The sequence below is a fragment of the Nymphaea colorata genome, chromosome 1, assembly GCF_008831285.2.
Source record: "Nymphaea colorata isolate Beijing-Zhang1983 chromosome 1, ASM883128v2, whole genome shotgun sequence".
In the NCBI taxonomy this organism is placed as follows: Eukaryota; Viridiplantae; Streptophyta; class Magnoliopsida; order Nymphaeales; family Nymphaeaceae; genus Nymphaea; species Nymphaea colorata.
In genome coordinates, this window is record NC_045138.2 from 4,743,990 (window position 1) to 4,756,588 (window position 12,599).

The 12,599-nt window shown below is 37.8% G+C and overlaps 1 protein-coding gene across 10 annotated transcripts; it reads right to left on the reverse strand.

The window, feature by feature from the left end:
• Positions 1-4,499: 4,499 nt before the first annotated feature.
• LOC116246267 (pentatricopeptide repeat-containing protein At1g43980, mitochondrial-like) lies at positions 4,500-8,541 on the reverse strand. 10 transcript variants are annotated; one of them, XM_031618045.1, is made up of 5 exons: positions 8,390-8,541; positions 8,157-8,222; positions 7,970-8,083; positions 7,732-7,823; positions 5,392-7,426 (listed from the first exon to the last, which is right to left on the reverse strand). In XM_031618045.1, the coding sequence occupies exons 4-5, from the start codon at positions 7,821-7,823 to the stop codon at positions 5,530-5,532; spliced, it is 1,989 nt and encodes a 662-aa protein (XP_031473905.1). In that variant the 5' UTR covers positions 7,970-8,083; positions 8,157-8,222; positions 8,390-8,541; the 3' UTR covers positions 5,392-5,529. The 10 variants fall into 10 exon arrangements, with proteins under 10 accessions (XP_031473903.1, XP_031473905.1, XP_031473910.1 ...); XM_031618050.1 differs by having other exon boundaries at positions 5,392-7,193; positions 7,331-7,426; positions 7,751-7,823; positions 8,157-8,541; XM_031618049.1 differs by having other exon boundaries at positions 5,392-7,193; positions 7,269-7,426; positions 7,751-7,823; positions 8,157-8,541.
• Positions 8,542-12,599: the final 4,058 nt, after the last annotated feature.

A 12,599-nucleotide genomic window follows, 5' to 3' on the forward strand; every position in this document is an offset into this window, starting at 1 on the left:
TCTTTTTGCTTTTTGTTATATATATCGTGTGAATAGTCGTGTCTTTTAATGAACTGGCTGTATGGTGATTTGTTTTGGGATGATTGATGAAGAAATATATGGGTTCTGCAGTCCATTTTTTGTTTATTGGTTTTGGCTTGGTGGTGGTTCCATGAGATGATGATCTTTCTCGTTTGGTGGTGTGCTTGGGTAATCTGTACATATAAGAATCGGTGATGAGGTGATGATCTTTCTCGTTAGATGTTTCGGCTTCGAAACACAAGCTTTTGTGGCATTTATTTGAGTGGTGATCTTTTGTTGTTTTGTAAGTTAGCATTCCTACTCCTTTCAAAGTGCAATTGGGGAGGAAAAAAAAAACAACATTTTCCAGGTTAAATTTTCCCTGTGCATCAAACAGGGTTAAATTTACCACGTTAAATTCTTCATGTTCATCAAACTGGGTTAAATTTACCACGTTAAATTTCACCCGACAATCAAACAGGGCCTCGTTTTAGAAGAGGGTAAAATTTCATCCACTAAATTTTTCTAGAAAAATTTACCTTGGTAAACTTACCGCATTAAATTTCACCCGCCCATCAAACGGGCCCTAAATTCCGAACCTTTACTGGCAATACCAAACTATCAGCTAAATTAACTCCATAACTTTTACTGAGGGTTTGCCACATTAGTAAATAACTGATCTTTACTGACTCGTTTTGGAAGAGGGTAAGATCGGCATTAGTTCAATTATTTTGGGTTGCTACTGTTAGGGACTGCAAAAGATGGATTCATGACAATTTAGTTGACACATATACTGCTTTACACTGAGAATCGGGTTAAACGAAAAAAGGTAGAGGCTTAGCCTCTTCAAGGTCTTTGCATAAACTAAAGCAAAATGTACAATTGTGAAATGTCTCGCATCGATAGACCATGGGTATTTGTATAAACTAAGCAAAAAAGATGCAGTTGTGAAATGTATTTATTCTATAGTATCCATCAGTAAAAAAGACAAAGTGACTAGAACATCATTTTCTTTACAATAGACCAAGGGTATTCGTACGAACTAAAGTTAAAAAGGCAGTTCCGGCGGGAATTTAATCTTTAATGTATCTGATTTTATTACGTAAAAACAACTCGGATATATGACTTTGAATCCAAATTTATTTCGACCTTGGGTGGATTTTAGAGTCAAATTTAGACTCGGTTGTGAAGTACAAATTGAACCCACTAGCCAGATCCAAACCTTGTAATAATCTAAAGATTGACATAAAGTCATGCATTTGTGTGTGTGTGTGCGCTAAAGACAGTGGTGTAGATGACTTTGCAAATTGATCAAATCAATTTATGAATGATAGGCTAAAGAACTAAAGATAAGGATCAAATTGCCGACCATTACAATGATTTCATGCACCGGCCCTTGGCTTCCACGCACTTCTTTGGATTTCAGGCACCACTCTTCCTCTCATCTGCAGTAGAAAAATTCAGATTATCATTCTAGTAATCACCCCAAATTTTTCAAAAATCTATATCTATCAATTTACAAGCATTTTATCATAAATTTACAACAAATTTCAAGTATTTTTCATCCTCAAACACTTCAATTTCTCCCAATTCAAATTAGTTTCTTCTTTTATTTGATTATCAACTATATTTGAGACTTATTTGGCTCGGATTTCGGACTTTGCATGACAAACCTCAACCTCAATTTATGCTTATTTTACAATTTAATGTTGGATCCAGTCCAAAAACTTATACAAAAACCAAGACAAATCCTTAAATCTAAATCCGGATCCAAATCCTAGCTCCATTTCCAAAACAGAACACTAGATCAAAATCAAGATCTAAATCGCTGTTCCAAATCCAAAACAGATCAATAGACCCACATTCAGAACCGAATTCCAGCTCTACATTCAAAACAGATCCTTAGATCAATATCCAGATCCAAATACAAATTCTAGCTCTAGATCCCAATTACAAGGCCAGGCTAGGTGTGAAAGATCTTTCTAACAATAGCAACAGAGCAAGATCAAGTGACACTAGCCAACAGAGCAAGGCTAGCTATTTGCTTTCATGTTGGCTTTCTTGATTTCATAAACAGAAGGCTGCAGTTGAGGGTTTAAAACGAGTGATGCAGGAAGAAAAATCCAACAATAACAAAAAAAATCGTTCTTCCATTAGAAAAACAAACATTATAGGCTAAGTGCATTCATGCAAGGGTATATAAGCTAAATAGAATGAATGGTATTAAAATGAAGACAAAGTCAATTTTTTTCTTTTCATTTTTGTCATACCATTGTCCACTTGCGTGTGGTTCAGCCTACCATCTTTGGATGCCTCGTATTTTCTTTTCTTCTTAAAATCCCAATCAAAGAAATAAGAACAAATTGATAGTGGTCCCTTTCTTTTTTTTCAGACGATCATTCATTATTTTTACTGATATTGGAGGTTAGCTTGATGATTCTCTATATACATCTCCTTTTAGCTTTGTTCCTGTCTTGGCACAGTACTCATTCTTTAGCTGCCTCAACTGTTGGCTTCCCACAATCTCCACGGACGCATCTTTATGGATGACAGAGTTTCCATTCTTTTTCCTTATTAGTTTCCTAGACTCTTCTCTCATCTGCACTAGATTCCAAGCACAGATTTTACTTTTTTGTTCGTATTTGTAAATGTTTCTGTAACTGACATGAATTTCCAATCAGCCAAAGAGACAGTTCTGTGTCAGTAATGATAAACTAGCACTACGAGCTATTTATTTTTCTCTCCTAACTTGTCAAACGACAAAGCACTGGAACACCAGGGAAAGATCTTTCAATTTGGAGCAGCTAGGAAAAAAAAAAAAAAAGCCTAGGGAGAGAGACCAGACCTCTGAAATATGTGTTAACAAATATTTACGTAAAACTCCTAATGCGTTTACAAACAATAATTTAATATAAATTGAGCTTTAGTTCAAGTTATTTTTTGTAAAAGAATCGGTATTTCCTGCTATCCAAATTTTGGTGTTACAAGAACTGCTCATTTTTGGATTACTAAAACATATTACTAAAGTAAAAAAAAAAAAAGTAATTTAATATATTTTTCTCACCAAATCATGATTCTTAGGACCATATCTATAAAGTCAAATTGCAGAAAAATGCTTTAATAATTAGTTTTAATGGGTCTAAGTCTTATCCCTTACCCAAATGGTATGGTTTTTACCAACTTATCTCCAAGTTTTCCTCTTCGATACTCTTGAGCCCTAGTTCCCCTTCAAGAATGGGCTTACAAATCCTGGCCCAAGAAACATAGTGCACACGTCTAACATCTGAGGATTCACCCTAGAGGAACGCAGCCATAGTGGAGTTCAATTGGTTGACAACAGCAGAATGAATGTAAAAAACACAACTCCTAAACTGTATAACATGGCTCAAAACCTGCTTTATAAGACTCAATCTTCCAGCGAAAGTGTCTTTTCTTTTACCTCCCTCTCTCTCTCTCTCTCTCTCTCTCTCTCTCTCTAGTTTTTAAACTTATATTTTTCTTGAACCAAAATCTTTAGATTTCAAGAAGGCCAAGATCAATGTGCAACACCCATGATACTTATCATTGGGACCATACTTAGATGGCCTACAACCTCAAAACTTGTCAAAAACTTTTTTTTTTTTTCAGATTTATGTTGTTAGGAATGGCATACTTTCTTTTCAACTATATAAAATTCTTTAACTTCTCATTTAACATGCATATTCACTATGTACTTATAGGATTCACGAACGTCACAACTACTTCTCTAAAAACCCAAGCAAAACACTAAATAACGTGGTAACTGAATTAGGGGCGGGGCAAAATCTTGAGATTAACTTGAGTTTCAAAAGAAGACACTAGCTATTAACTTTCGTTACTTGAGAAACGATCATTTCATTAAAGTGTTTTGATAAAATTTTAAGATCTTCTTTCAAAATTTGACTCCGTTTTTCCTTTTTAAATGCTTATTCCAAATCAAAATGATTCTTAATTAAGATCACTTCTTCTAAAATATCTTTCCAACCAGTTGATCAAAAAAGATTATAGAACTCTTTTTCCCAAGGACTTAGATAACACTTGCTTATTTTTAAGGATTGGCTGTTTCATCATTTACTCGATTTATAAAACGTTAAATTTCTAAAAGACTTTAAACTTCTTAGCATGCACCGCAGCATATTTAAGTTGGGGATAACGCTTAATTGAACTTGAAAATACACTAAGAATGAACATAGCCTTTGACCTTGCTACCCCCGGTCCCTACAAGAATGATAACATATACTAAGTTACAGACAGCCTATTTGTAATTAGTCACCGTTTCTTTCTCTCACGCATGCAGAGAGTTGCATTAGACAATGAACCTTCTTTAGTGCAAAACTAGCATTCGTTAGAGAAGCTTACAGAAGCCAACTTTTAACATCACAGCACCTTCCCTCCTTTTATTATCACGAAAAGAAAGTTGATTCAATGGGTCTGCACCCTCCACTATTCATCAGAGAAATATGGTACTCGTGAAACACTTTATATAAACTATAAGGATTTACATATATGTGCTTTCTGCTTTCAAGCTCGGCTGCTGTATCATAACATCTATTTTTAGGTCCAAGTGCCCAAGTTTAAGAGAGAACTTGGATCTTACTTAACTGAGAGTGAGTTTACACAAGATAGTAGTCAGAATGCAAACGGGTTGGAGTTGCAGCCAAAGTTTGGCAATATGTCCCTGTATCAACATGGAATTAGCAGGGCTTTTATTTTTATAGATACTTATTCGCTTTCAAGTCAACTAGGACTCTGCTCACAATTAAGCAAAATGCTTGGTTAGTTAATCCTTGTGATTATGCATATTTTTCCACATGAACGTCCTTTACTGCAACAAAAATAAAAAAAGGCTTGACATCAACAACAAAAAGTTAACAGTAAAGTAAGATTGCTGCTATGTATTATCTACCATAAGCACCTTTTCGACCATGAGTTGCTTGTTTTGAATCTTTTGTTAGTGATGGACAAAAATCTAGTACAAAAATCAAGGTTTCAGATAAACCAGGTTCAGTGTAGGTTCAAAAACATTGTTTTTTTATTTCACGCTTTTGATACCAACAAAGTAAAACAAAGAACACAAGAAAAAAGTCCTGCTTCTTTGGAAATGAGGGGCCAGGAAATGCTTGGAGTTGAAAAGAAAAGAGAACAGAAAAAAAATTATAACTTCCCAGTCACCCATCAGCTGCTGAGCTGGAAGAGGCCAACCCACATGGTGGGTCAAGCCAATTATCTTAAAAAAACAAAGAAACGCACATAATACCCAAAGACCGACCAAGCCAGTCAAGTGGGCATGAATCATGGTCCAAAAAAATAGATGACCGACTTGTTGGTGACTATGTCAACTAGGTTGGCTTGTTACTAAGTTGGTAAAAAGGATTCAACTAACCATATATTTAGCATTTCATTTAGCATTCTTAAGAAGTTTTTCTATAAATATTGCATATCTAACACCAACTTGGGCCACTTGCAAGATAATTGATAACAAATTATTCAACCTACCGCAAGTGCAGTACGTTACTCCACACTTAGATCACCCAAGATTGCATAATCCACTGAAAGATAGTCCATCTCCTGTATATCCCACCATAACAACCTCAAGGTGTTGTATACAGCCTCCCCCCCTGGATGCACCATGTTATCTTCCCTAAAGACAGCTAACTTGTTCCTCATAATGATCCAACTGCAGCCAACCGCTTCTTTCAAACATCTCACCTTCATCATTCTTCTCAAACGAACCACACTTTCCCAGTGGCATTTCATTGCATATACTTGAGCCAATACAACATAGGGCAAAGATTCCCGCGGCTCCAATGCAACCAAACTTTCTGCAACCTGTTGTGTGATTCCTATATCAGCATGTAGTCTGCAAGCTCGGAGAAGTAGCCCCCATATTAGAGCACTTGGCTCATATGGCATAGATTTGATAACTTCCATGGCCTGCTTTAGCCTTCCTGCTCTACTTAACATGTCCACCATGCAAGTGTAATGTTCAATATCTGGCATAACACCATGCTCCACCTCCATGCATGAAAACAGTTGGCTTCCTTCATTAACTAGACCACCATTACTACAAGCCAAAAGAACAGCAAAGAAGGTGATTTTGTCAGGTAGTACGTTTTTTGAACACATTTCCTTCAGTAGCTGCAAAGCCATGCTTGCTTCACCATTTCGAGAACATCCCATAATCATGGTGTTCCATGAGACCAAGTCCCTAGAATGCATATTAGCAAAAACTTTCATAGCACAATCAATGTTTCCTGTCTTGGCATACATGTCCATTAAAGAGTTGGAGACTACAAAATCTGCTTCAAAGCCAACTTTCAGTGCCAAAGAGTGCAACTGCCTACCTTGCTCAATGGAGACGATACATGCAGCACAACCCAAAACACTACCAAAAGTAAATTCTGTTGGCTTGTTATTCTCCCTCATGGCATATGTAAAAAATGACAATGCATCCTCTACAAAGCCAAGCCTTGCAACACTTGAAATGATGGAATTAAAAATAGCTATATCTCTTTGAGGCATTTCCTCAAATAATTGAATAGAATCCTCCAATCTATTGAATTTGGCAAACATGTCAATAATCGAGCTACATACAACAGAATTGGAGAGAAAACCTGTCTTTATGCAGACCCCAAAAATCTCATTTCCCGCTATTGTATCTAGTAAATTTGCACATGCAACAACCATGGTAGAAATAGTAAATTGGTCATGAATGAACCCAATGGCTCTCATCCTCTGATAAAGGGTCAACGCTTGCTCAGGTTTTCCTGATCTAACACAGGCATACATAATGGCATTCCAGGACACTACATCCCATTTTTCCATACCATAAAACAAATGAAATGCATAGCTGACATTACTAAACCTACCATACATACAAATAAGGGCATTGTTAAGTATAAGATTATCGTGGAGACAGTTCCTCAAAATGTTAGCATGAACCTGCTTACCATGCCAGATATTTGAAACCCCCACTGAAATGATGATTGAGAATGTGAACCCTGTTGGTCTAATTCTTCTTTCCCACATCTCCGTAATCAATGTTAAGGCAGCTCCATGTTCTCCCTGCATAAAAAACCCAGAAAGTAACGAATTCCAGCTGACAACATCCTGTTGAGGCATTTCACCAAACACTTTCTGGGCACTCTCAACTTCACCATTTCGAACCAACCCACCTAACAAAATGTTCCAAGAAAATATATTCCATTTAGGTGTGTCATTAATTGCTTTGAATCCATCATCAGACTCACCAAGACTGTAGTACAAAGACGAAATCTGATTGCCAAAAAAGGTTGCAGTACTGAGACCCAACCTAATCAACCTTGAGTGAACTGATTGTGCAAAAGCTAGACAATTACTGGAGATAGATTGGTTGAGGAGACTGACACAATTTTGAATAATGTCTTCCCTGTCAATAGGAAAGCAAAAACCATGAGTGATTTGACATGAAGGACAGAAGGGTAGTCATAAAACTTAAAGTTGGCAGGTAGAATAGATTATCGAGGATCAGAAATAACTATGCACAACGGAGGATTTAATATGCATAAATAAATCTACCAGAAGTATATAACCATCTGTGACAATGTAGACATATACAAACCACGCATATAACATGTATTGGATATAATTTCGTAAAATGCAACAGATATAACCTATAGCAAACAAATAATTCACCACATGAATAAAACGTGTAACAAGCAATAAATATGTCACCTGTAGTGCCAGAACGAACCTGTAGTAGATGATTCTTTTTGTTGCAGCTTTTGTCTCTTTGATGGGAAAAAGATACAAACTTCCATTGACATCTGAATATTAAGAACATAAATAAGAAGTTATATAACAAATTGGATACCAAACAGCATTCTTCAAGCACAAATAAACACATATAAACATGAAGAAACTCAAAGAATGTGAACGAATAAGAAGCATCGCCTAGTTCATTGTGCCATACAATGTTTTTTAGTTTCTCATTTGAAGGCAGCGTAGTACTCTGAGGCAAATACCCTGCCGCTGCCGGCTACTGGCCAGAGACAGGGGTCTGAGACCCCTCAGTGCCAACTGTGCCCTTCAATTAGAACAAATACAATACATAAAGTAGACTTCAAAAATAAGCAATTAAGCAAACAAAAAACACTCACTCTTCCTCAAGCAAGGTAACCCACTTGAGACCATAGAACACTGGATATGGCAAGTTCTCCAATTGCCTGCATAGGTAGGCACCAACCATAGATAGACGTGAACAAAAGGCGTAAGCCTCTTAATCCTCAGAAGTCAAAACTAGCCACCGTTTTTGCCAAAGAGAGAGAGAAAGAGAGAGCGTTGTGGCAGCTCTCGAAGGGCAACGTTGTCGCCCGGTCTCTAGCCGGCTTACCCCCATCATGCCGTCGGCAGGGCAGCTAGAGCATCTGGCTTCCAGAACTCGCCCCTGATGGCAGTTTGGCGGGACACCAAACAAAACCTCTGTCGGTCGTCTTCGAGTTTGGGAGGAGATCGGTCGAATTGGGGGACCGGCTGGGGCTTGGTTAGTAAGCACGCACCGAGACTCCAAATTACTTAAATCCTTCGGAAATTACTTAAATTTTGATCACGGGAGAGAGCGTTGCATGGGTTTTCCCATTCCTCGGCAACATGTTTTTTTTTCGTGAACATATACTAATATATATTCTTTTTCATGCAACTTCACTGCTTTTATTTAGATTTTAGTCATTATTTTTTCTTATTTGAAATGTCTATTCTTAACAAACTATTTGGCAATGGGACCAAGTTGTAACTGTTTTATAAATATGCTTTAAAGAATGAGGGAGGTTAAAGTCCTTTTTATAAATATTCTCCAATTTTTAGCACATATTGTCAAACAATAAAGTCATTCATTTTATTGCTATTATGTCTATGCAATTAACTAGCGCTTAATTGCTTGATGTTTTGAAATTCATAATATTGTTTCACTATATTATTTTATTTGATCGGAGCAATTAAAATAGGTGTTGCATGTTGTTCATTCAGCTTTGGAGTTCTTTCATGCTAATATTGATTTGCATGTGTTTGAAAAATGTGGTTTGAATTTACGTACAGTTTTGTTATATAGAAAATCGCCGCAAAGACTTCTCCAGTTTTCGTGTCACAAAACTTGGAACCAGAAAAACTTGCAACCAGTACATTGGAATTGTTGAAAGGTTTAGACTAATCAGACACAATCTTCATCTATAAGACAACATATTGGCTTTGCAGCTTCTCAATTTCTTCTCAAACTTGCTCGCTAGTTCTCTTGAGTGCCGCTCTTCAAATGTTGGCCGTGTAAATAACAGCAGATCCAAGCTTCTCCTATTCCACCCAAGAATGGTTATTAACTTTGCTGTCTTTGCCTCACTAACATTGAAAGATATGATCACAAACTTACTGCTATTAATTTTCAGACCTTACATACCTTCCATTGCTTCAAGAAATCCCTTCTTTCCTTTTATTGCCTTCATTGTGGCCAAGCTAAACAACATAACATTGTCTGCATAGAGAATGGCTCCCATCACCTCTTGGCTAGCACCCATTATAGAAAGAGAAATCAGATATATTTTCATACACTCTATCATGTAACAGACCTCCATCAATAATAAGAATAAGGGGACACTGGGTGTTACAACCTAACTTTTTCAAGCCTTATTTGGCCCGCACAGCGTCAAGAGTTTGCACAAGTCTTTGCTAAGCCTTTGCTCAATTTTAATGTAGCTGAAGCATTCATCAATCTTTTAGGACTCTGAACTAGACGATGAGTGATAGGCACTCGGCAAACCATCACCTAAGATTATCTTACAGTAGGTCATCAGCAACCTGCGGCTATGAAGTCATGTCAGAACCTCGTCATTCCTTCAAGTACCTATCTACCTCCATATAAAATCTGAGTAGAAAGACTTCTCTTAGGAGAAAGTCCCCAGCCAATTGCCGACTATATGTCATTAAGTAAGGCAACCGACCATCGCCCTACTCGACGACGAGCTTTCACTTGCTCGCCCTCACGTGACTCTACGAAATTATAGACACAGCATCTGTGTCTACCAGGGGAATTAGCATTAACCCACGCATACCCCTATGTGCAACCAAACACTACGCATAGAAAGCTTACTGACAAACCTGCACCTTTCGAAGGAACGGATGACCATGATGCACTTATATGATTTATCTTTGCACCATTGCAATGCGCATTCCAAGTGCATTACTTTATGTTTGACTCAGCATCTGATTGAATCCCACTAGATTTCCAAACAATGTCCAAGCTGGCTAAGCATTATTCCATACTGCTGGTTTGGTTGAGCCAGACATAGTCCGTAAGATTCTCCCACTACCAAATTGTCGATGTCCTCAACGACCTGCTCTGGGCAAGAGAAATCTACAACCATCCCCTTCATTTCCTTCAATTGAGCCAACATATGTCTGATGGACACACCTGCCACGTCTTAGCTACCTGCTTTATTGGGTGTATCACCTCTAGTCCAACTTTGATTCTTCCCATTTTTATGTTACTTTTATCACTTTACCTTAGTAAAGTCACATATCTGACGACCACTAAATATTAAATTTTCGAGATCCTCCTTGACCTTCTGTTTCTGACACCTAGATACCATCTTCGGAATGTGTGATCTTTATTTGGTCAACACCAGTTGGGTCACTTGAACCAGTGTCCGACAAACATACCCAAACTATAGGGCACCAACAGGCGAACATTTTTCAGAACAACTTGTTGATTGTATCTTTGCATCATTCTCATCTTTCAAGTTCTTCTCAAGATATGATTCGGCTTTAGTATCACTTTGTCATGGGTCGAATTTTTCAAGCCTTATTTGGCTCGACAGTGTCAAGGGTTTCCACAAGCCTTCGACCAGCTTTTGCTCAATCTTAATGTAGTGGCGACATTCATCAATATTTTGGGACTATGGACTAAACGATGAGTGCTAGCACGCGAAGGACCATCACCAAAGATTATCTTACAGTAAGTCATCGACAAGTCGTGGCCATGAGGTCCTATCAGCTTCAAGTACCTATCTACCTCCATACGAAATCTGGATGGGAAAGATTTTCCTTTCGAGAAAATCCCCAGCTAAAGCCAGTTGCTAACTATATATTATTAAGCAAGACGGCCGACCATTGCCCTACTCGACGATAAGCTTTCAGTTGTTTGTCCTTGCATGACTCTACGAGGTTGTGGACGCAGCATATGCATCCACCAAGGAAATTAGCCCTAATCCATGCGTACCCCTGTGCACAACCAAACACTACGTGTGGGAAGCTTACCAACAGATTTGCACATTTTGAAAGGGCCAACAACCATGGTGCATTTATATGTTTCATCTTTGCACCACCGTGCTGTATATTCCAAGTTTCTTGCTTTCTGTTTGACTAAGGATACAATTGGATCCCACTTGCTTAATGCCCAAGCTTGCCAAACAACATCTCATATTGATGGCTTGGCGGGACCAGACGTAGTCAGTCCGCAACATTGGTCTCCTTGTCTTAAAAACCTTCGATTCTTAAAAACTTTGTTTATTGACATCACACAACATGACTAACTCCACCCAACTTATACTCGACACCTGTCCTAACATTCCTTGCTCCAAGAAGCACTAGGATACCCGAGCATATGCCATTGATATGTCAAGCTTCAGGAGCATGACACCCAATTGAATCGAACTAACGATCAAAATTGCCAATACTTTCACTAGCAGTTATGTTATGCCCGTTGGAGTTAATTTTTGAGAATATTGACACATTTGTCTAATATGGGACATTGACGTACTTATGCCTAACTATAAAGCTATTTCCAAATTCAATCTCTTGCCTAACATTTCAAAGTGATATTATATGCATCAGCAAAATCTGATTTTAAGAGTGACAAAAAGGGTGGAATTGTTTTGGAAGTGCAAACACGGGGGATGAATTTGATAATAGCAATAAAAAGGGATGGATTTGTCAATGGCCCATAACTAAAGAAATGAAATTGAGAACGCTCTTTTAAGTAATTCCACAACCATACCCACACCTCCTTCGCAAATGACCATAAGACAATGGCCACAGTGATCTAAAGAAATCAAGAAAAGAAGGTTTATACACATGATTTTGCCTTATACACATGACCTAGGAATGACCAGTGAAGCCCGTAAAAGGTGTTAGAATTGTTGGCAGTTAAAAGAGAGAGTAGGTCTTGAGAACACAAATTACACAAACTTTCTTTTTCCTTTCGCTCTCATTGTCATATATCTTTTGCAAGCCTAATTGTGTGTCGTCATTTAACATTTAAATAAAAGAAACCCCCTCCCTTCACTCTCGGAGGTCAAGGGTTGCTTCGGGACTTTGGTGGATTCACAATATACTCTTCAATTCGAGTGTCACACATGCCACCATTTGCAGACCAAAAAAATAGCACTCAATTTTTCTTCTATTTTTTTTTCTTTGTCTGTCGTTTCCCAGTGATCACAAGTGCACTATGTTCTCATCCTATTCACCACAACACCCCAACTGAATGGAAACATTCAGGTCATAATCTGACCACATAGCTTAACTTGAGATGGGAGTATCAGCTATGGTGGACACCTGAA